General features: G+C 35.8%; 1 protein-coding gene across 6 annotated transcripts in view; it reads left to right on the top strand.

The window, feature by feature from the left end:
• LOC116301383 (bridge-like lipid transfer protein family member 1) overlaps positions 1-25,770 on the top strand; it is a 75,839-nt gene that overhangs the window by 1,246 nt on the left and 48,823 nt on the right. For 3 of the 6 annotated variants that reach the window (XM_031710437.2, XM_031710438.2, XM_031710435.2), the window contains exons 1-19: positions 2,833-2,942; positions 3,040-3,380; positions 9,278-9,356; positions 12,662-12,756; positions 14,079-14,151; positions 14,880-14,932; positions 15,028-15,085; positions 17,234-17,324; positions 18,260-18,346; positions 18,869-18,972; positions 20,360-20,439; positions 20,698-20,827; positions 20,996-21,152; positions 21,284-21,572; positions 21,650-21,805; positions 21,978-22,075; positions 22,358-22,816; positions 25,206-25,391; positions 25,570-25,707. In XM_031710437.2, the coding sequence (XP_031566297.2) occupies positions 3,146-3,380; positions 9,278-9,356; positions 12,662-12,756; positions 14,079-14,151; positions 14,880-14,932; positions 15,028-15,085; positions 17,234-17,324; positions 18,260-18,346; positions 18,869-18,972; positions 20,360-20,439; positions 20,698-20,827; positions 20,996-21,152; positions 21,284-21,572; positions 21,650-21,805; positions 21,978-22,075; positions 22,358-22,816; positions 25,206-25,391; positions 25,570-25,707 (2,568 nt within the window). In that variant the 5' untranslated portion in view covers positions 2,833-2,942; positions 3,040-3,145. Of the gene's footprint in view, positions 1-693; positions 790-2,832; positions 2,943-3,039; positions 3,381-9,277; positions 9,357-12,661; positions 12,757-14,078; positions 14,152-14,879; positions 14,933-15,027; positions 15,086-17,233; positions 17,325-18,259; positions 18,347-18,868; positions 18,973-20,359; positions 20,440-20,697; positions 20,828-20,995; positions 21,153-21,283; positions 21,573-21,649; positions 21,806-21,977; positions 22,076-22,357; positions 22,817-23,641; positions 24,111-25,205; positions 25,392-25,569; positions 25,708-25,770 lie in introns of those variants that run through there. The other 3 variants (XM_089039224.1, XM_031710436.2, XM_089039225.1) reach the window with 3 other exon arrangements.

The following is a 25,770-nucleotide window of genomic DNA, read 5'->3' as shown; positions in this document are numbered from 1 at the left end:
TGGGTTAGTGATAAGGTTTAGACCATGGATTTCTTAGGCAATTGTTTTCAAATGCATGATGATGTAGGGTGGGCATTTGCATTTTGCTGTTTCAAATGTTTATATATCTCAGGAAAGAAAATTCCATATGCAAAAATCCTATGGGTGAGGGGGCACTTTGGGTGGTGACGGGTAGGGATGCTTGTTGGAAATTTCCAAAATGACCCCTAAAAGATACCTGAGTCTTAAGAAGCTGGGCGGGGCAGCATTTTAACCCCTAAAAGATACCAGCTGAAATTAAACACATTTTTTTCATTTTTAATAGTTCCAAAGACAAGCGTTACTAGTAATATAGTTATCAACATAAAAAAATTAAGAACATAGATTATAAAGATACCAGCTTGGATTAAAATGACCCAAAAATATTTAGACACCTTAAAGAATACCAGATCCTCGATTTTTACCCCTAAAAGATCGGCATATCGAATTCACGGAATCAACGGAATCAACGGAATCAACGGAATCAACGGAATCTCTTTGAAACATATGGAAGTCAAACATCATTAAAATAAAGACAAATCAAATTAAAAGAAAAAGTTAAGAACTTCGTGCTCGGTCGTCCTCTAAGAAAAAAATTATATAAAACAACTCGATTTTGTAAGCACAGGTAGCCCAATTCTTCTTTATGTCTATGGGCTTCTTGTGTTTGAAAATTGGGCTACCTGTGCTTACAAAATGGCGTCCAACTTGTCATAAAACGATGGAAAAATGTGCAATGTTTTGCTGGATCCATGAACAGATTCTTTCAAGGTTAGCTATGATTTGGACTAAAGTTATGTTTTTGACATGTCATTGTTTCCTGGGTAATCATTCTATGTAGATAAATCATAATAATAATAGGGTTTCCGATCGAGTTGTTTTATATAATTTTTTTCTTAGAGGACGACCGAGCACGAAGTTCTTAACTTTTTCTTTTAATTTGATTTGTCTTTATTTTAATGATGTTTGACTTCCATATGTTTCAAAGAGATTCCGTTGATTCCGTTGATTCCGTTGATTCCGTTGATTCCGTTGATTCCGTTGATTCCGTTGATTCCGTTGATTCCGTGAATTCGATATGCCGCTAAAAGATATGACCAGCATCCCTGCCCTTCAATTATATGGGAGTCCCCCCCCCCCCCCCCCCCCCCCTCTTCACCGGACAAAAACACTACAGTGTCATTTACTATTACACTATTCAGATAGAAGTGTTTCAGTGAATTTTTTTCCTTCTCAATATACACTTTAATAGGGAATAAAATACTTACAACCCTGTGGCCTCCAAGTTCTGAGGTAATAAAATTTTGAACATGTGCTGTTAGAGTAAATCAAATTAGAAAAAAATTATCGTTATTTTTATAAAGCTGGCAAAGTTTTTGTTTTGTCAATTATCAAGCTTGATTTGTATTATATAGATATGTAGTAATGTCAGGACTGAAGAAAGTATGCACCTTGTAGTGACCTATACATTGTACATAGTGCATTGCAGCCTTGGTATTCCACATGCAACAAAACCTTCACCAACCTTAAAAATAGTCATGTTATAGATGAGCCATACCAAATTCTAATATGAACAAACTACAAACCTCTATTTTTTCCTTCCAGTACAACAATGCATATAAATAATTGAAATAAGTTACTCTTTAGATGCACATTAGAAGCAAAGTGTAATTCAGTATATATTCTAGCTAAATAAGATTAATAGTTGAATGGTGAAGTATTTCTTTGAATGCATTTTAAATTTACTGAATTTAAAAAAAAAATTATATAACTGACTACTGTGATGTGATTTAGGACATCATTTGATAAACAAAACTGAAGTGTTTCAAAAAAAAGATATATTACAAATGCCATTACCAATAATAATAATAATTTTCCATTGAACGAGGGCCACACACTTATTAGTATTGTATACTATTTAGTGCTACCCTCTTTAAATTAGTGAAGAAAAAAAAAACCAAGTGTCTGCATAAAGCATACTAAAATATAAAGGTTTGGATGAAGCCTTGACACTCATCACAGTCAGGCTCATATATGATCAACAATGACCCACAAATTCTTTAGTGCCATTGTTTTGACTTTTTATGATATGCTATCTTCAACATTTGAGTAAAACAGACTTATAAAGTGATAGCAATGAACCTGTCAAATAGTTAGTAAACTAATAGATGCTAGTAGAACATATCTTCTATGTTTATCAACATTAAAATTTTATTTAACAGGTCATTATTGTAATCATTCTAGTGTAAGTGTATTTTTCCAATTGTTTATTCGCAGTGTCTAAATGCCCAGCAGCCGGTCGCGGTCTAAGATTGACGTAATAATCGTAACTCAGTACACCCCTATACAAACAGTCACTACGTAATAGAACACCACTGTTTGTAACGCAGTAAATTCAAATTCAAATTCAAATACATAACGGCTAAGTGTAACGCACTTACGGGGCGTCTAACACTATTGCATTACAAGTTCTATTACGTAGTGACTGTTTGTATAGGGGTGTATTGAGTTACGATTATTATGTAATGTCATCAACATATGAAACGTGATCGTTTTACCGATTTAGCATTACCAAGCCGGGCTCCCTGTAGTCTCCCCCACAGCCGCTTTCAGTGTCGTCACGCATGGCTTTCTCCCCTAGTCAGGGGAGAAAGCGTTGCGTGACGACACTGAAAGCGGCTGTGGGGGAGACTAGGCTCCCTGTGCAGAGGACAGTTCTGCCATGCTTAGCTTCAACTTCAGAGGACCGTTCTGCCACGCTACAAATGTTTGTGATTCTAGACATTGGGTTCCCTGTGGTAGGCAGACTGGAAACGACTGTTTCTGGTTTACACCCATGAAGTAAATCAAGATGGCGGTCGTTCTGTAGAATTTATGTATTTAAAGTCTTCTAGAATCTGACCTAAGATGGCTTTTTAAAATATGTGAGTTCAGTGCGTTAGGTTGTCTGCCATATCAAAAGCATGTTTGATGTCTTATGGTATGTGACTGCATCGCATAAACCTTTCTTACTTCTTTTAGTCTCCAGCCTTTTGAATTCATCCCTGAATAGCTGCTGCTAACAGCACAAGAACCATTGTATTCCCAATCAAACATTAATGGCGATCAAACTATAACCAAACACACGATGTCGATTCCTTTCAACAACCTAACAACATTTTCTCCAAGTGTCTCAACTACGACTCCTCCTGATCCAAATACTGTCAAAGAAGATGGTGGATTAATACTTCTGGTGATCGCTTGTGTTTCTGCAAGTTTATGGCTGATTTACATGACTTTTTATCATTCTCGTTTGTTGGGGTATATTATTACAAGGCTTATTTCTATCAAGTACATGAAGGATGGGCAATTCTTCGAGATTGGTAAGTGATGATAAAGACAATCGTTGATTATATCTCCTCATGCACAGGACAAAAAACGGATTCCCAAATTGGGAATTTGTTGGGAATTTCCTTGAATTCCCATCCAATTCCCAGAGAGAACGAAATTGGGAACGTGGCACTGATTCCCCATGTTAGTTTGTTGGGAATTTTGTTTTTCTATTGGGTATTTCAGGAAATTCCCAACAATAAATCCCTAACATTGGTGTTCGAATTGGGAATTCAAGGAAATTCCCAACAATTCCCAATTTCGGAATCCGGTTTTTTCCCCTGTGATGGTAATATTCTCAATGCTCCTTAGAAGAAACAGTCTAAATTTGAAATAAGGAAGGAGGGACTGGCATCAAATAACAACATGTAATTTATTTGCATAATGTTCCTTGGTCATAGCCAGTAGCTTGCTTCCTAACGTAAGATTGTTTTGTTTTTGATTGTTTTTTTCTTTTATTGAACCAAAATAAGCTTTTTCCAGTGAAGATTACTAATTGTTATACACCTAAATTTCGAAATGGTGCACGGCCAGTTGAAAATGAGGCATCCAGGGCCAAATTTACAAATTAACAGCATTTTCTCATAAATTGATTCTTCAAAATTGTCACTATCCTGGATGTAAGAAGAAAAGAAAGACAGAACAAGTGAACAAGTGTATACTTTGCATTGGCACTATATTGTTTCTTTGCATTTGGCCGGAGCCAGCCCGTACTGCTCGGAACGAGTTACATGATTGGATTAAAAAGGAATGAGAATCCAGCTTTCGAGCGATACTGGATTACTCATTTGGCACTGGATACCTCGTTTACATGTAACACAATCGCTCGTGCGCCATTTTGGATTCAGGTGTATGTCCTGCAAGATAATTGGCTAGCATGCAACCAAGGGAAGGGGTAAACATAGTGGACACAGAACAACTTTTGCAGGAATCAAATACTTCTGAGACCTTGTAGAATCATGATTTAGATGAATTTAATTTTATTAAATAGTCCATTTCACGGTTATCTGGACACCATCTTGGATTTGCATGAAAGCAAGGCTGACCTTGAGTCATCTGGAAAGGCTTGAAAAGTTTATACTGGTAGTTCCGGTGACTGTTCAAGTAAAAATGAGCTCAAAACGTTTGAAAAATGAAAGAAAAAGCGTAGGTCCGCAATGTCGGTCCTGCAACGTGCTGCCTATTGTTGTACGAACGCTTTTTATAAGAACCCAGACTTGAATTTTTTCTCTTTCCCAAATGACAAATCAAAGTGAAATCAATGGAGTAATTGAGAGAAAAAATTTGCTCTTGTGATACTGACATTCATCGTTTAATGACTGTACTTGTTTCTGAAGTCCATCTACTTGCATCCTCAGCTCTTTTATATTAAGTTCATCCTGAGAGTTTTCTTGGTAGCCCTAAAGGTAAATTGGAACACTAGTTATTAATCTCCAAAGCTCACAAAGTCAAGTGTGTAAAATTTATTGAGGTGTAAGTTATATTGCCATAACACATTTACCTCCATATTATCGATGTTTTCCACTGGAACTGCAACATCCTCTTTAATATTACAACTACAGTCAACTCTCACTATTACGGACACCCTCGGGACCGTAATTCAGTGTCCGCAATGGCAAGAGTCCGTAGTAGCGGGATGGGGGGAAAAAAAACACTCATTTTTTTCTTGAAATTGTTTAATTTGATTATATGACAACTGGTACTATTGTTAATCACATAAAACAAGCAATATAGAATCAAAACTATGACAATTATTATTCTAATATTAAAGGGACTCTGAGGTGCCAGACACATCATAGCTTAAAATGTACATCAAACCTTGTTGATTTTGAAAATTGAAATGAAAATTCCATGAAATGCGTTTTTTGGGGTGATATCGTCCGCCAAAGTTGCGAAATGACTTAAGCTGGGCTCCCTGTGGAATATCGCAGATTTGATGGCTTGGGATGAATGAGGTGTGATGACGTCAGATAGTGGAACATGTTGGATAGCTGGAGCTGAATCAACCAAATTTCGCTATGGAAGTATGGCTGTTCTTTATCAATTTGAGCCGGAAATTGCTTGAGGAGAAGAATATAATACACCCAATGAAAGTGTGAGCGAGGACAGTGAGCTAGAAGAAGTGGCGAACGAGGAAAGGCTTCAAGGAATTGATGTGGTGTACATGTCATGCAACTTCATCTTCACTTCCATCTTCTTTAAAGCCAGTATCTTCCTCATACATTCAGGGAAGGTAGATCTTTAATATCTTAGATACCACACATGCTGATCTTTTTGCTAAGATTACCGTGCATTCACCAGTAATTATAAATTGGCGATATCAGAACTAGCACAACGCAGAGGGCTGAAAAAGCATTTCAGCGAAATGAATATACATTGAACGTATACGTATATGAAATAGAAAATACTGAAAAAAGCTCACTTATTTGGAATATAAGAACGTAATAGAAAATACTTTAAAAAACTCACTTATTTGTAATATTTGTTCAATTTGGAATGAGCCTTCTCTGTCATGAAGAGAAACTATTAAATGCAGTCCTAAGCACATCTCGGTTCAGACACAATAGTCGTGATGCATGTCATGTCTAATAATTACGTTAAAATGTTTCATTTACCCCATAATCTTTTACCTAATAAGCTCATTTAACAACATAAACACATATCAGCTAGCTGTTTTCATCACGACACATTGTTGACTTTAAGATCAATTCCATCGATCGATATCACCCCAAAAAACGCATTTCATGGAATTTTCATTTGGATTTTCAAAATCAACAAGGTTTGATGTACATTTTAAGCTATGATGTGTCTGGCACCTCAGAGTCCCTTTAAGCAAACTTTAACTTTATAAGATCGTATGAAAACTATGAATAAAAAAGTAGCGTAAAATTAAAAATTGCATGGTACAGTACTGTAGTAGACTGTACTCTGACTCTTCCAAGATTTGAAAAAGCTATCAATTGTGCTTTGGCATGATTGTTTTTTAAGTGCACTTTCTGCTACTTTATTGCTTAAACTTGAAAACTCACTAGCAATCGTAGTCAGCCCACGCTGAGCAAGAAAGTTCAATACGAAATTGTACTGTATCTGGTTATTTTTCAATAAACCACTTGAAATTGTGAATGTACTGCAGTATTTAATTACAGAATGTGTCCGTTATGACCAGAGTCAAACAATGAAAACGTGCGATTGGGACCACCTGAAGTGTCTGTAATTCCGTAATAGCGAGAGTCTGTAATAACTGGAGTTACTTTCAGTCATTTCTTTGTATTTTTCACCGGGGATTTATTTCCTGTCCATAATATCGAGGTGTCCGTAATAGGGGGGTGTCCGTAAGGCGAGAGTTGACTGTAGTTACAATATCTTCAGTTCTTTTGTCCAGTGTCTTAACTTCTCTTGATTTAGGAAGTGCTCTTTTGTTGGTATCTTTAGGTTTACTCCATTGATGACCAAAGTGAGGGTTCCGCGTCTGCATGATGTAAATTTCAAAAACAATGATAAATCTTTTGCTTGATCCGGTTTGCTTGTAACACCATGAAAAAAGTTTACCTTTAAGCTTACCTTTTTTCAGTTTCTTGATCCCAGTTAATGTTTTATCAATGTCTTTTTTCTGAAAAATGACTACTGTAAACCACTGTTGACCTCGTGATATAGAATCCATCATGGCCGTGCTGTCTCTTTATGAGATTACACCATTGATTTCGCTTTGATTTGTCACTCGGGAAAGAGGAAAAATTAAAGTCTGGGTTCTTGTAAATTCGTACAGCCACAGGCAGCACCGACATTGCGGACCTACGCTTTTTCTCTCTTTTTTCAAACGTTTTGAGCTCATTTTTACTTGAACAGTCACCAGACAGGAACTACCGTATAAACTTTTCAAGCCTTTCCAGACGAATCAAGGTCAGCCTCACTTTCATGCAAATCCAAGATGGCGTCCAGGTAACCATGAAATGGACTATTGTCATATTCATCATCAGTTTATAACTTGCTTACCTATTGTAAGATGCAATATGCAGACTTTTGATAGCAGAGCTCCTGCGTGGAGTACCATGCTTAAGAAAAAATAGTAAACCATCAAGTTGATTTTTCATGGCTTGGCTGGCGTCACTTCCGTCCATCCATATGTCCATGTACACAACACAGGGATCCCGGGGTAGCAACAAAACCTGGTCCCGGGTCCATGGCCTGGGCCATGGCCTACCCTATGGCCTACCCTATGGCCTACCTTTTTTTTACTCATTTTATATATCCCTTTGTAAAAATCATCCTTTGACAAATTCCTCCATCATAAATAATAATAAATAAAAGAATGAATGAATGAATAAAAAATAAATCATTCATTTAAAACGAAGAAAAAATATATATAATTCAATAAAAACAGCAAGAAATGATTGAATTTATATTAATTAGTAAATGAATGAATTGATAACATACCTATAAATAACATACCTATAGAAATACTCGTTTCTCATTGGCTGAGGAACTGTGAATTTTTTCTTAATACCATGCAGTTAATTATTACACACATCCGGGAACTTGATTAGACACTCATATTTTTTGTAGATATGTTATTAAAAGGAAGTCACACAGTTAGTCCTCAAAGAATTAATGAAAAGTTATTATAGTAATGAGAAAACGTTTAGTCAGCAGATGATATGATGAGCAACACAGGAAGCCCAATTAATAACTCTGTGCCCACTCTTGTGAAATAAAACAAATATGGCTGCATTGATTGAATTCTGACGGTGGAATTTGTCCAAGGATGATTTTCATAAAGGAAAATATAAAATGAGAAAGAAAAGGTAGGCCATAGCACAGGCCATGGACCCAGGCCCAGGTTTTGTTTATTTAATGATCTGCAGCTAGTTTTCTCTCTGATGCTACCAAAGCATTTATTTTCTTAATTTCATTTCTGTAAAAATACAGTTCTTTTGAAAACACAAAACTTTTCATATGGATAACCAAACAGCATTGTGTAAAAGAAGTAAAGTAAGCTCACATTTTGCTCACTTTATTTCAACCAGTTTTCAAGTCTGTTTCATAGTGTTGATTTGTCCATAAAAAAATCGGAAATCTCTGAAATTTGGATTTTAATGAAAGACATCCAAGGTGTATTTCACTAAACTTGATATTGTTATGGATTATCTTTAGTTATCTTTCGTTTTTCAAATAAAAATAAACCAGGAATTAAAAGCATAAAAGTGTCGGAAGTGTGGAAAACTTTGTGGAGGAATTTTTCAAGAACAAAACTAGCCCTGGGGTGGCTGGTCGTGGGTTGTGTACATGTGACAAAATTCCTAAGTGGGAGAGTAGTAAGGTCGAAAACAAAGACTTGAAGATGCGAAGAAAATGATGTAGTGAATTTTGATTGCATTTTTTCACTTCATGTTTTTTTTCATTATGGGAGACATTATCTTCAACTTGAAGAAGAAAAACAATTGAAGATTTTTACCCCGACTTTATTTTAATCTTTCAGTTTTATCTAAATTGGGCTCCCTGTGTCTATTGGGAGCTCCACATTTAGGCAGTGCCTAAATTTATATATTATAGTACTCCACATTACATTCTAACAATGTTTGCACACAAACTCTACTCACTCATTGATGTTTACACTTAATTACTTAGTCTTCTTCACTCTACCCATGTGATATGTGACCTCCTCCATGACTGTAATAGCCTTCCCACCTTTTTCCTTCTTCCTTGTGGGTTCCATTCCAGCACCAGTGATATTTAAAAGAGAGGAAAGAACTCTATTGTTTACTGCTGTGCCACAAACTATAGAAGTTTTCAACTTATAAAATAAATAATTCTCTTTTTGAATGCAATAGATATCAATCTTTTCAGTACTTTTTATAACTTTGTTTTATTGTTTGTTGTTTTCTTTGCATAGGTTCCTTTTCCCTTTCCATTTTGTCTGGCAAAATCATGTTTAGAGATGTAAAATATATTACCAAAGACTTGAGCATACGGTAAGTAAAGCTTGCCTGTGTGTGTCTGAGGTGTGCCAATAAGTGTTCATTTTGACAAATAACGTTTAGTCAGAAATAAGGACAGACTTAAAGCTAATTTGGCCTGGGATCATGACCAGAAACTGATTGGCCATTATTTTAAACCCTGTTTCATAATTTAAATGTCCATTGTTTTAAATTTTAAAGAAATTTAAACTTGACACATCCACTATTTTAGCTCTAATCATACTTTATTTAAATAGATATTTTTTATTTGCTGTTTTGTTTTGTTTTTCTTTAATTCTGGTATCTTGGGTATCTGGTAGTATCTGAATGTTCTTGAAAATGGCATTTTTTCCTCCATTTCCAAAGACACCTTGTTCATACATGGCGTTTTCAAATCCCTTTTTCCAGTCCACACACATTCACTATTGAAAAAGTTTCATTTTCAAGGCCACTCCACGATGAAGAAATTCCATTAAAAAAATATCTGGATAAGTATGTGGATTGGGCCTTGGACTTTATTTCATTTTGATGTTTGTGTACTTTTAGACCTGCTTTGCTTGCTTGCTTAAAATTGGTTGACATCTGACAGCAACTACCCTCTATATGTGTGGTTTACAGTCAATTCGCCCATGGACCAACTTGCCCACACCAATTTGCCCACGTATAAAGTCATCAATCATGCTTTTTGCCAACTCGCCAATTTGCATGTTTAGAATTACTTTAAGAAATATCTAACCGTATATTAAGACTAAATTAAAGTAGTTCGTGATTTACCAACCTTATTACTTGACACTTAAGCTCAAGACTTCAAAACGCGAACCTTTCATACGCCATAACAGACTTGCCTACGCCGTTAACTCGCTAATGAACGAAACAACTCATAAAACAATGTAAATGTCACTTTAGCCTTTTTAAACCTCAGATGAGTTACTTCAAGACTTTTTTAGCGTTATTAAGCTTACTTGACGTATTAATAATTCTTATAACACAAAGTTTTTATATCCATATTATCCGTCGAAGGATGCTTCTGAGTGACGCCATAGCTTTTATATTAAATGCCGCCCTGTTGGTTTCTTAAATTTTACATATCTTGAATCGGTTTTCAAATAAGAAAAAAAAGGATAAGCTTGATGTAAAACTTTTTAACCAAAATGTCTTCTTGTTTGAGTGGCCATGGTACAAAAAGCAGGAAATTCAGCCCTCTTTTCTCGTTTCAGAGTCTTGAATTAACTAAGTCATTAACACACAAAACAACTTATGAACCAGAGACGCCACGCCATAGCCTATGTTAATGTTGGTAAACTAACCAGTACAGTTGAGTTTTATAGTTTTATCTGCCGTGAAAAGTTGTTGGAGATAAATTTAGCTGAGATTTGGGTATAGAGTTACTAAAATGACAAAGAGTTATTAAGATGATAAGTAACAAAGTGTAAACAAAACCTAAACTGACTCATAAGAAGTGAAATGTATAATTATTATTTACGTAAATGTGAATTTCTTTTCATTTCAATAATATCATATCTAGTTTATATTCTCCATGAATATGAGTTAGTAGACAAGTGAATGGAATTTGGCGGTAGTGGTGTTTCGATGAACGAGTTAGAAAAGCAATCTATGGTATGTTTAAGGCAACCTCACCCACGCTTTGTTTCCGACTTCTTAACAACTGCACGTTCAAGTGTATTGGCTGATTAATTTATTGAACATAAAGACTGGTAAATTGTAAATAAATGAAATAGATAAATATAAGTAAATAACGGAGTTAAGTTCCACAGATCAAGCAGGATCTGATTAACTGGTCTTTCTTTTTTTATCGAAATCTCTTACAGTTCCTAAATCTCCTAAAGCGTCCTCTGTTGCGACTCAGTGAATTTGAGAAGCTGAAATAATTTTCCTGAGAAACAAGGGCTGAATTTCCTGCTTTTTGTACCATGGCCACTCAAATAAGAAGACATTTTGTGATAAATGTTTTATGTAAAGTTTATCCTTTTATGTAAAAAAAACTAACCTATTCAAGATGCTATAAAATTGTAAAAAACTGACAGTAGGTGGCATATCATATCACTGGTTTCTAGGTACCAGTTTATAAATTGTTTTTGTGAGTTATGGCGTATAAAAAGTTCGCGTTTTGAAGTCTTGAGCTTAAGTGTCAAGTAAGGTGGGTAAATCACGAACTACTTTAATTTAGTCTTAATACCGTTAGATATTTCTTAAAGTAATTCTAAGTATGGGCGAGTTGGCAAACACATGATTGATGATTTTATATGTGGGCGAATTGGTGTGGGCAAGTTGGTCCGTGGGCGAATTGACTGTTTACCCTATGTGTTTACATTATTGCAAACCACCACTGATCCCATGATTGTAAATTGCTGGGCTAGGAGGCTTAGGCACCAGGCCAACTACAACCTTAGGAACAATCGCACATATATATGTTGTACCTAGATTGTGCACTAGAGATTTGGCAGCACTTTTATTCCTACATTGTAAACCTGCTATAAGAGTTTTTGGCACTTTCCATTAAGTTAAAATGACCATTCCAAGCTGCCAGTTCTCAAATATGTCAGTTCTATTAGGTTTAAGAACTTAGTATAACAGTTCTATAGAACTGGACATTTGAGACCTGGCTGCTTGGAACCTTCAGTTCGACAGCCATCAGTTCGACCTAATGAAAAGGTCCCTTAAAGCATTGCTCCTTTTGGTTTTTGACCTAATTTTTCTTAATTTTATCTAACATATTTCCATTTTTTATTCCTATTTATTTAGTATTGTGTATATTATGCAGTTCAGCCTTTGAGTGCTATGTAATGCTTATTATTTAATTATCTATATATATCTAAAGTCACATCCAGTTTCACATTACAGTATACTTTTCACAATCCTTGCCCCAGCAAGGTTGACATCCACTTTGGAACTTCAAGAGTTCCTGCTAAAGCTCATAATTATTCTTATTAATTTCATTATTTTTGCTTTGAAGTCCCTTGGTAATTTCTGAGCATAGTTTGGAACCTGAAGGGGCATAGTCAGGGGGGCCTTGCTCCCTGCCCTCCCCCCCCCCCCCCCCCCCCAGATCCTCACACTGTAGAAACCTAAAAATCTGAGTAGTCACATGATAAGTTCAAGCAGACTTATCAATGTTCCTCAAAGCAAAGTTCAGGCTACGCCAATGACCCTGATATTGAAAAGTCTTGTGAAACTGACTGTTGGTATAATGTAATGTATATTATGTCTAAATAAATGTATAAATTGTTATTATTGCTATTGCCTATATATATACCTCAGTCTAGTGTGTTATGTGATGATGAGAAATTCTACATTTGCAGGATTGTGGATGGATATGCAATATTTAAGTACTGGTTACCATTTAACCCAGAAGATGACTATAAAAAGCCATACATGCCTGTTTCATCAGATAATGGTTCGTTCCTTCATTGCCTTTTGCACGCAGGATGACATGTCTAGCTCTTATTATATTATTATATATATGTTATATTATATGTAGTGTTTAAAAAAGGAGTAGTAGTGTTTTATCAGGTATAAAAGCAAGAGGCGTAGCGGAGTGCTTTTATACCTGATAAAACACGATCTACGAGTTTTTTGAACTGCTTAAAACACTCATGAACAATTTATAAGATTTTGGTTCAACTGTAGCCACCATACACGTCACGAACATGGATTTTTATACTTCGATAGAGATTTGACGTCATGGGCATGCGCAACCAGATTCAATAGAAGCTCCCACACGTTGGATATTGCGTGCCAAGGCAAAGACAGGACACGTTAGTCAAAGATCATTAGGGTTGACTATGACCTTGATGAGGCTCTAAGTCTTCATCTAAACTTGGATGCATACTTCATCCCTGATGAAGTCATCCTCATAGTATTCGAGTGGTCTTTATATAAAATCACTTGAATACTAATGAAGAGGACTTTATCGGGATAAAGGTTCATGCACGTGACGTGTATGGTGGCTCCAATTGGACCATAAGCTTATGAATTATTAATGAGTATTTTAATGTATTATATTATATTATATATCATATCATATCATATATCATATATCATATATCATATCATATCATCATATCATATCATTTCATATCATATCATATTATATTATGTTATATTATATCTGATAAAACACTCCTACTCGTTTTTTAAACACTACTTTGTTATGTTATGTTATGTTATGTTATGTTATGTTATGTTATGTTATGTTATGTTATGTTATGTTATTATATTATGCATATTATTTAGATCTTATTAACCGAGTGGGAGGTCTGTACAGGATAATCTTGACCGAGGTCTGTACCCCACCAAGGTTAAGATTATCCCGTACAGACCGACCAAGCTCGGTTGATAAGAGTTTTGTCATATGACCACTTTTCATTGAAAAGGACAAAATGTTTTCGCTGTAAGATTAATATGCGATCGGACCGGTTAATACCGGAGAATCTAGACCAGTCCAAGATGTGATCTATCCAATCAGATTGCTCGATTTGCTAGTGTTCAGGCTCTAAGATTCACGGTCATATAATAAATTATATTATTATGTCTTTTGATCTTTGTTAGCTATTGAAATTAAAATACTTTTGAATGATTGTCAGTCATTACATTTATTTACGTTTCTTCAAGGATACTTTTCTCGGGAAAAATTGCTGAGCTCCAGGGAGGATGACATGTCTAGCTCTTATTATAATTACTTTTATCATTCATTATGAAATCTTTTCATTATCATAGAAAGAGAAAATGAGCTGAAAGATCAAAGACTCAGTATCTGGATAAACTGCTTTGAATATCATGTATATAATAGGTAAGTAAAAGTATCATAAATTTTAAGAGATATTCACCTCAGAGAGAAACAATGCAGTATCAGAACATGTGAAGAATATTATCAGAGAACTATTTTTGTCAATAGTATTTTTCTCAGGGGCAAACATCCCTATAAGACACTAAAAAACGCTCAACTCACAAGTTGATTTTTAAGGAAGGAGGAAATTGGAGAACCCAGAATAAACCCTCGAAACATATAAGAGCATGCTTAATAAGTAAATTACTAGCCTTATATGAAACGACTGAAGAAGAGTGCCATACAAGCCTTTCACAACTTCAAGTCGAGTAAAAAATGAGCCAGCTCAACTAGAAAACGTGGACAGCTGTTTCAGCCTGTATTGGGCCTTGTCAACACGGTGGTATCCCACACGGCTTACCGCCTCATCTATCATACTACTTTTTCGTGGGATTCTACCAGCTCACTAGATACACAGTGCTGACAAGCTAATTTACTTATTACTCATGTTCTTACATGATGTCCGAGCCCATCCCACACAGCTTACACTGCCTCATCTATCATGTACCTTGAAGCATAGGAGAAAACAACACATCAAACAAGCTCAATTCACATATGGTGTTCGAACCAGTGACCCAAACCTTTGGACTCACAGTTGTGGTGATTAATGGCATGTTAGAAGCCTATGCCACCCTTGCTGCCTGCTTGAGTTTAATATTAATAGTGAGTGTATTTATAAACACTTTCAACAGATCAACAATTTATGATAGACTACAGGATCTGTATAAAGCAGAGAGATATGGAGGTAATGAAAAAGTCATTTGATGGTGAAAATATGAAAAAGCCATAGTGAGTGAATACCTTGAATGTTAGTTGACTCTGTTATTGTTTTGATTGAAGATGCTGCCAAGTCCACTCAAAACATCCACAATATTTCAGACACCTCTAAAAAGGACAGGTATATACTTTGAGAAAATCAAGTGCAATATAACACATTACACTAAAACACAGCCCATTCCTACTTACATTGCATAACACATTACACCAAGCACAGCCCATCCCTACTGACATTGCATAACATATTACACCAAAACACAGCCCATTCCTACTGACATTGCATTAACACATTACACCAAAGCACAGACCATTCCCTACTGACATTGCATAACACATTACACCAACCACAGCCCATCCCTACTGACATTGCATAACACATTACACCAAGCCACAGCACATTCCTACTGACATTGCATAACACATTAAACCAAACACAGCCCATTCCTACTGACATTGTGTAACACATTAAACCAAGTACAGCCCATTCCTACTGACATTGTATAACACATTACACTAAACACAGCCCATTCCTACTGACATTGCATAACACATTACACCAAACAAAGCCCATTCCTACTGACATTGCATAACACATTACACCAACACAGCCCATTCCTACTGAAATTGTATAACACATTACACCAAGCACAGTCCTTTGCTACTGACATTGCATAAGACATTACACCAAACACAGCCCATTCCTACTGACATTGCATAACACAGTATTGTTCCTCTTGCATCATACTTTCTGATAGATTATAATCATATACCATTTATTACATGTTGTGTTTTGTTGTTGCAATACTGATGGAAAGATACAAAGGGGGGCTAAAGTCATAATGGCAAAATCCCTTTTTGTGTCCTGAGGCTGATCTGATAAAGTAAAATATCAAATTATTTATGATATATATTATATGTCTAGAAATAAAAATAGCAAGGTAAAGGTGTTATAAAATAAACCGCTGCATATATTTTACTGAGAACATAATTAAGATATCAAGAGGAAGTGACAGTCACTACTGATACTGGCCCCATCCTTGATTCTTATTCACAAGGACAAAAAATCTCTCACTAGTCAAAAATGAGTTTCAGGAAAAAAATCATTAAAAAATTTGTTTTGAAATTTGCTTGGACGTAATTGTGCCCATGCTGAACTGGCTGTGCTACTTGGACATTACACTGATATTAAAGCACAGCTTACTGTGTGCTCCAGTCAATTTAAAATCTTAAGAATTGGTTTTCATTCTAAAATTCAATTTTAATAGTTTTCTGATTAGTGTGCTGCATGAGATAAGTACCGGTGTATCTAAAATGCGGGTAATGGGTAGCGGGTAACAGGTAACGGGTAAGGGGTAAAATAAAAAAGAATAAAAGTGAAAAAACTGACTTGATGTTTATTTAAACGGCAAATTTAAAAACATAGATTCATCGGGTATTAAATACCCGACTACACTATGTTTGACACAGGTATTGGACTCAAGCAAAGAGGGAGGTGGTGGTGGGGGGAGGGGGGTATGTATGTGAAAAATGATTGAAGAAAAAGGATGAAAAAGAAAAAATAAATAAATAGCATAAAATAAGTAAATAAATATTATGGTAGTGGGTGATTGGAACAGTTGAGCGTACAAGACTTATATGAGAGTATTATGGATATGTATCGTAGATAGGTAGCAATGGTACAGTAAACGATAAAGTACATCATACAATGTATATTGAGTTAAGAATAAAAGTGTTTCGAGTGAAGGCAACGTTACAAAACATGAGCTCATGCGTCACTGCGGTGTGGTAGGGAATACAATACAAAACTATGAAAGCTCTGGGATAGTCTACCAAGTATTTATCATCAGGGGTAAGACACAAGGTAGAGGTCAGTATTCGACCTACACGTTTCAAAACTTCTAGCGCCTTTGTTATCTTTAAAACATCTTGCTACGTAGTCTAACTTTGCCTTATTTCTGGGGCACGACAGTGACACCTTATGGAATCTTAGGCGAGTTAAATTTTCCTAGAGGAAACAGGGTCATAAACCAGGGAGTTTTCTTGTTTTCATTATTATTATTGTTTTATATTATATTTATATTTTCATGGTTATTTATCATATGAATTATTGATTTATATATATTTTATCCTTTACCTGTTACCTGCTACCCATTACTCATTACCCGCAATTTAGATACGCCGAGATAAGTACAGTAGTTGTCATGAAAATTCAGTCCTAATAATCACACTAATAATCATAATCATCTACATAATAATACTCTTCTTCCAGGGAGAAATCACCTCAGAATGATCAAGTAAGGAGTGGTTTACCTGAATGGGTGCTGGAATTGGTGCCTGCTATTAAATTTGACATCAGTACGGTAAGTGATGTACTCTATAATCTTAAGGCATTATTTTAGACAAATATGTTTCAAAACATATTTATGGTTTCTGTTGGTCCTTGTGTAAATTAAGTTGTGTTTGAGTACTGTACTTTGATAGGACATCACATTTAATAAGTAACAATTATTGTTACCAATTATATAAAGAATCAAGCAATCATACTTTATAGCAATCTTATTTATTCTGAGAGCTTAACTAAGCTCATCATATTCAAGAAGGGGAACTTATTTCAGTGTTTCTTAGTAGTCTTCAAACAATTTCAATTCCTAATGGATATTAATATGGATATTAATGGACTGAGTTATAAAGCTCATCTACTCAACAACTGACCAGTCAAAATGACCTGCATGGCAAATATTTAAAGGGCACCTAATCCCTTGTGCAATACATTCAGTATTGATTCTACATAAAGTGAATAGATGAATGGTGAAAATAATGTTTCTTCATTTGAATTTTGGCATCTTTAAGTTATGAAGGTTTATATGTGTACTTCCATAATGTTACTAACTGTGACGTATTTGTTTTCATTTTTAATACTTAACACTAGCCATTATGAGACATCAAATTTAAAATATTTTGGAAACCTTGAGTATAATGATGATGCTTTTTAAATACCATTTTTGTGAATCAGAAAAAAAATTTGATATTTAATGAAGCCTGGGGTGACGTCACAACATTGACATAATGAAAGTATAAACCTTCATAACTTAAAGATGCAACATTCAAACAAATAAATATTTCACAATTCAACTATTCACTTTGTGTCGAATCAATACTGAAAGTACTGTATTGATGTGCTATGTGCACTTTAACCAGACAAGTTCCAATTCTGGCCAGATGTTGCCCTACGTGTATGTGTGGCGGAGCAGTGTATCAATAATTTTTGAATATATATTTTTTATATATTTTTTAGGGTAAAATTGCATTTGGGAACAGGTTGTTTGAGACAACATTGTGTTTTCAGTTTGATAGTGCTTCTGGTCATTATACAACGTCACAGGTACAGTACTGATGTTTATATATAAAATGCATCAATTACATAGTTCCATTAAAAGCCTTGCAGTAGAAGGTTTATTCGGTCCATGTGTGAAAAAGACCGCAAAATGTTTTTTCATTACCTCTCACTTTCAAGTGTGTAATGCTTTATCTTCTATCAAGGGCTGAGGAGGGGGTGGGGCAGAGGGAGCTACAGTCCCCCCACTTTTTCTCTTTTCCCTATACTAGTCTCTTATATTTTCCAATCTTAGCCCCCAACTTTTTCCCATACTAGTCTCATATATTTTCGAATATAATAATGCTCTTCAGCCCCTGCCTATCAATCATACTTACAGTGGTCTGAACTTATTAACTATTTTTTAGTACTGTTCCAAAAGATTGGAAATGATAGGGTCATGAGGTCACAGAATATGGGTTTCAAGCTGGTGTATAGATATTGCACAAAAAAGAATAGCCTGAATGTGTGGCAGCCAGCTGTACAGTAGGCATGTGTCCTTTTTCTTAGCTGTTTTTGTTTATCTTTTAGTCTCATTCTTCACTGGATCAGTTCATGCATGTCGTCAGGTGCAATGGAAAAAATGTAAGGGTCATGCTTTGTCCCAGCCCTGGCTACACAGGAAGCAAGAATGAGTGAGTTGATCAGATGTACATAATTGTAGTTACAAACCTGGATGGCATGGTGTAATAATAATGCTTAAGCTTTCACGCCTTTGTTATAAAATTAGTGTGAATGTTAATAACAAATAGGATATATACTTATTAAGTATAAATACACAGGTGATTATTGAAAATCTCGCACGCTGATTGGTCGAGAAACTCAGATTATCACAGGATAATCACCTCCAGCGATAATCTAAAATGGCGTCCAGCCACTTTGTTGCTGTTACGGGGAAAAAATGTGTCTTTTATCTTTTATCTTTTTTTGAAAGAATCACCTGTGTATTTTTACTAAAACAATTAGGGACAGGTCAAAAATTAGAGGAGGGGGAGGGCTGGTACATTTAATTTTTGGCCTGTATATTTTTTAGTAGCCCTTCCTTTCCTCATATATAAAAAAAATTGGCCCTCCACTAAATACTTGCACAATTTTTTCTGGCCCTCCCCTCCCCCATAACTTATAATTTAGGCTGACCTTGTTTTTAATATAGCAGTAAATGAGTTGCACGTCTTCCTGATCTTGTTGTCACAGTAGTTGTCATTACATTTAGAATTAACTGTTTATTTGTTTGCTTACTTAGGAGCTCTAAAAACTGTTGGACAAAAAAATTGATTTGACTTTCCTTTTGGAGATAATAGTATCAGTTTGATCCAGTGACAGCATAATTCATTTTTTTACATTTCTTTTGACCTATTTTTTATGCACAATTCTTTCTGGCCCTCCCTTTTAGCCTGCATGAAAAATAATGACCCTCCCACAATTTGCACCAGCCCTCCACCCACCCCCCCCCCCCCCTCTAAATTTTTGACCTGTCCCTAACCCAACTTCGTTTTTGTTATTATTCCCCGATATTCACTTCGCCTTGGGTGAATAATCGTTACATTATTTTATGTTTAAACAGATTGAGGGGTACCAACTTCCAAAAATAACTAGAAAGCTAAAAATGCTTGGAAGTTGCCATTCAGAATCCGGTTAAGTCGCCCGAGAGTTCAGTTGCCCGGAGTCAAGTTGCCTGGAGTCGTGGTTCGATCACCCATAATAAAACTAATTTAAGATGTCTTACAAAGATTTTATAAAGCTTTACTACTGCTAAATACATTATATTCGCGTTAACGTTTTTGCAATTCCCTTATGTAATGAACTCCAGGCGACTGAACCTTACATTACGGGCAACCAAATCAGGACTCCGGGCAACTTGACTCCGGGCGACTGAATTCTTGCACAACTTCACTGTAATTCTGTCATTCTTTCACAGTGGTGCTATGTCTATGAATGTATTAGGAACACCAGTTGGGTAAAATGCTATACACTGTTGTAACTCAAAGCTAGTCAATGTTTATAATCTAATCTATTTTCCAGACCTCCTCGTTTCATGGGGAATGGATTCGTAGTGTTGCAGACTGCAGCATGTAAAATTAATTACTCTCAGGATGAACCAGGTTGGTGTTACAAGGATGAACTTGTTTCATTTACGCATTCTTTATTTAATGCAGGGTCTCATATTATATTGTCATAAATGCATAAAATACAGTGTATAGGTGATACACTGGGACCATGAAGAGGGGGAGGCTGGGGAGGTAAGCCATCCACTTTGTTTGGGTACTTTGTCATCTAGTATTACGAACAGCAGTTGGGTAGATAGCATATTAGGTACCATAGTCAGCATTGCCTACAGTACCTGCATATATTGCTTGCAGGTCTTGTTCCAGAAGGTAACCCCAGTAATGTGGAAGCAGGTATTCCAGATTCTGATCCCCACTGGGGAGTTGATGTGGTGTTCCTCAAATCAACATCAATGTGTTATGGTCCATGGGTTGACCGTCAAAGGTACTACTTAACCATTTGCTATCATGTTTATATTATTATTCATTTAATGATTACTGTATATTCTTCCACTTGAGTTTTGGACATTTTATGACGTCATCTATGATCAATAAGAGGGCAGACAATGGAAATCTATAAAAAGTTTGTTAAATTTACTCATTGTGTTTACAGAGATGCCCTGCAAAGCTTTTTCTTTCCTTTGGACTACCAAGAGATGACAGTAACAAAACCTCTTCCAGCCAGCCAAACACGTATCCACACAGGACTTGATGTCAAATTTCACTTTGAAGCTGATGCAAATCTTGATATTCTGTTTTCAAAAAAAGAGGTAAACAAGCTGGAAACTGCTAATCTATCTTTTTGTTGACAAATAGCAGTAGAAGATAATGAAAAACTATGTTTTTTTATAATGTTCGAATTGTCCATCATTCATTCATTTATTGGTTTGTTTTCTAATAGGAAACCAAGGCGGTTCATGTGTGCTTTGGAGCCGGTTCTCATGTTGGTGTCTACCAACCCTGGACTGTCAATGAGTATGGTTATACGACATCTGTGGTAACAAAGCTACGCCACTTAGAGGCCAGCACTAGCATGGCTTATAGACGACTTGTAGATACTGATAGTCTAGATTTGGCTATTCATATGTCCTTCCCAAGAATATGGAATCAAACTCAGCATTGGTCATGTGATATCAACGTTTCCAAGGTTACGTGGTGGTTTATTTTTGCTCATAAATGGTTTTTTCAAGGTATGTCAAATTGATAATAATCCTTTTTACTAATTGAATTTTATCCACTCATAATGTACTTATTTTTTTACTTGTAGAAATGCTTGAGGACTGGACAACTAGCTATCGACCAGACTTACTAACGTTCGTTCCCTATGAATGGGCATTTAACATCATACTACGAGATTTTGAGATGGTGTGGGCTGCCAATGAACACAACTACCTTGAATGCACATCAAACAAACAGGAAATGGGTCAGTATTTCTGTTAAATTAATGTGTTCTGGGAAATATGGTATACCCCACTAGATAACATTGTTGATGAAGACATACGTTCAGAGAAGGCTTTCTTCCCCTTAAATCTATTTTATTACAGTATTAATTTTTTGTTTTGTTTTGTTTTGTTTTGTTTTGTTTTGTTTTTCAGCTGAGTTAGCCTTCTGTGGCGAACTGTTCGAATTAACATTTGTTCTGCAGTTTCTACGCTTTCTGCCTGAAGTTGAAGAAATCAAGTTCTTTCTTCAGGTGATCTATTCTTAACTCTGCCGGCCGACTTGGTCATACAGTAATATCATGCACCAGAATTTTCGTGGTAGCCGTAGAGTGAATGTGGGGAAAGAGAGTTTCCAAATTCTTATTCACAAATTCTGATACTCCCCTCTCTGTTGATTTAATAATCACAAAACATTTCAGTGTTTTGCCTGTGATCGTATATGAGCATGTACAATTTGCATGTACCCTAAAGACGTTTTTGGATTTATTATTATCTATTATTAACACATTGTTTACATTGGTTCTGAACAATAGGTGGAGAAAGTTGTCGCTAGAATGTGTTTACCAGAACACGACACCCTCCGTCGAAGCTTTCTTTCCCTCGCTCGAACGTCTACCAAGCAGCACACACAACATGTTATTCGATCAAGGTCATCAACTAACACAGCACTTCCAGAAGAAGGTGTCGAAAGTGCAGATGAAACGACAGGTTTTCATGGAGGAAATAGTGAAACGACTAGTGGTATTTTCAGGAGACATACAGCTGAGAATATTGGTTGGGTGGATGTGATGTCGGTGCCAATTCTTGGTTTGTCAATAGGTTATACCTACCATCCCATCATTCCTAATCTGAAATACATTGTTCCAAGGGATGAACCATTGAGGTATCATCCATCGGCTTTGGAGCCAGATGTTATTACTTTAGAGTTGGAAGCAGGACCAGCAGCATTACGATTGTTTGGATCGGTCTTGAAGATACTCGCTGCTATCAAGGTATCATTGCTCATTCTCTAAACAATATAAATTATTGGTTCTTGTTTTAAGGATGGATGGGTGGAAAGAAAGTAAGAAAGAAAGAAGAATGGAAAGGAGGATGGAAAAATGAATGAAATGAGAAGTAAAATGAAAAAAAGTAATTAATGATGAAAGGATAGAAGGAAAGATATATGGATTGATAAAACGATGGATCGATGGGTGGGCAGGTATGGAAGGAAGAAGGATGGATGTAAAGAAAAATGGATGGATAGATGGATACAATATGTCTCCCCGACTAGTAGGGTGCTTGTGCCAGGCTAAAAGAATTTTGAGACATTAATAAAGTTATTATTATTATTATTGTTGTTGTTGTTGTTGTTGTTGTTGTTATTGTTATTATTATCATTATTATTATTATACAGCTTCTCATTAATCCCATATAGGTAACTGTCCAATTATTTTCTTAATTGGACAGGTCTTGTTGATATGGGATTAATTAGGCATCGATATAATTACAGCCAAACAAGCTCAAGCGTTGACCCCTAGATTCGATTAATGAAATCATTAGTCAATTATTCCTTTTATTACATCCATTTTGAAATCACAAGCAAATCCTGCAATCTGATTGGTTCCCTGCAGCAGTGATTTCAGCATAAATTGCACGATTTTGAGCTCTAAATTGCACGATTTTGCACATCAACTGATATGAACCAATCACAAGAGAGACATGTCATTTTCTAGCCAATTATATCAAGGAATCCATCTTAGTGTTGAGCTCACCGCTTCTTGCGGAAAAAAAGAGCCACGGCTCAAATAATTTTTTCTGAAGAACGATGTTACCGTCAAAAGTCTTAAAAAAAGACTTAAAAAGCCGTAAAAAGGACTTAAAAAGACCAACTGATCACTTAAAATCGTCAAAAGCATCTTTGTAAAGTAACTGCTTAAGTAAGTTGAAGATATTACAGCGAAAAGCAGTGGGAGAAAATGCAATCGGCATCTTTTGAATGTGACTTCTTGGCGATTGATCGTGGAAAGTGGTTTCCTTTTCAATCTGTAAAGCATAACAACACATCGAAAATACAGTCATTAAAAGAAGTTTTTCTTAAGAAGAAGATTTTTGCTGAGCTAAGTGACTTCTTAAGGACGACCGAAGGACTAAACAACCTTTGATTTTTGCTGTTTTGTCGGCACAAGTGTGATCTAAACATATTGAACAGAAATCGTAAAAATACAAGCAGTGAGCATTGGCTGTAATATGGACAACAGCCAGTTCATTACAACCCTTTTGGGCAGGATTGTCTTGTTATTTAATGTAAGTAAACGATTCTTAATACACGTAATGCCTTTTGGTCCGATATAAATTCATTTTAGTTTTGGACTGAAAGTGTTAGTTTTCAAAATGAGAATCATTGCTCGATCAGTATAAACAAGTTCTCTTGGCAGCATGTTTGAATCGACTGCTTTTAGATCGTAAGTCATGTCGGTTTAACTGAAAAAACGTCTTTTTCAAAAAAGATTTCAAAATGGATATAATAAAGTGGTAATTGAACTTCGTGTCGTACAATTTTGGTCTGAAATCAAACTTGCAATTACAAATCGCGCGTTTGATTTCAGACCAAATTGCACTCCACTCAGTTCAATTACCATTATTTATGCGTACGAACCGGAATAATGCAATATTGCAATATTCAAATGAAAATTCAGTTCATTATTCGACTCGTGATGAAGAAGGTAAATCATCTAAATTACAGATACCTTCGAGCAGAAGTCGCTCTCTTATTTAATAAGCATACACACTAGGTTTTGTAATTTCCATACCTCAGTTACTTGGAGGATATCATCAGTAATTTTGTAGGGAACGCTCCCACCTTGAGCGAAATGAGAGACAAAAGAAACCAATGAGAACAAGGTAGGCAAGGAAACAATAACAAACAATCAAAATTGTTTGTTTTTGTTTCCTTGCCTACCTTGTTCTCATTGGTTTCTTTTGTCTTATTCTATCATATGTACACCCTTTTTCTACCACTTCTTTCTCTTTTACTCCGACGAAGAACTAGCGTCCGAAACGTCAGTACGTTTTTTCATCTTTTCACGGTGTATAATTTACCTTTTCATCATTACTGTTTCATTAGAAACACCGACGCAGCTCACACTAGTTTTTAGCTAGTTATATCTTCTTATTTCTTAATTGGACAGCATGAAGTCCTATTACATATACTTATTATATGCATTAAGGAAGGAGGGAAAACAAGAAACGTAAGAGCAAAAAAAGGGGATGTCTGTTTTTTCCTGTCATGTTTGTAATGTATCTTATTTTATAACCGCTCGTTACACCGAAGGAGTAACGTATTTCCCTTGATTTGGCCTATCATCAACTGCTACCAACTGCTTTTCTTACAATACACAGGAAAACTATTTTGGCATTGATCAAGTGTTCCAAGAATGTGCCTCGTTTAATACCAGCCAGACGGAATTCCCAGAAAAAGAATTAACACACGATATTACTACGGACACTATCAACCTGTTTGCTTTAAGGCCACTAGAGGCTAATGTGTTTATTAGCCTGTATGACTTCAAAGCGGAACTGACCAAGGTATGACGGAGTTACCACTCGTCATGTGCATGATGGTTTAATTATGTTTTTGAGTAAAAAAGGTCTCCAAATATGGTTTGAAGACAACAACAACGTCTTTCTGTTGCACTCCGTGTATAATTACAAGAATACATGAAAATCATATACAGCTATGAATAAATTACAATTTCTTTTTCAGCACTGCGGTGTAAACGAACCTTGCTCGCCTCTTCTGCTGTTCGAAAGACTTACCTTTGAGATGCACAAGTCGTACGCTGAAACCAGGCTACAGTTGCACTTGACTCCAATGACTGTCCTCGTATCTGATACACAAGAGGTGCAATTATCGTATTAAACAATTAATATCAATCAATATTAATTGATAATTAATATAATTATT

Source organism: Actinia tenebrosa, unplaced genomic scaffold (assembly GCF_029948245.1).
Source record: "Actinia tenebrosa isolate PJP-AT-01 unplaced genomic scaffold, QUT_ActTen_1.0 PGA_scaffold6__47_contigs__length_16458017, whole genome shotgun sequence".
In the NCBI taxonomy this organism is placed as follows: Eukaryota; Metazoa; Cnidaria; class Anthozoa; order Actiniaria; family Actiniidae; genus Actinia; species Actinia tenebrosa.
The sequence above is the reverse complement of the archived record's forward strand: the minus strand, read 5'-3'. Positions and strand labels throughout refer to the sequence as shown.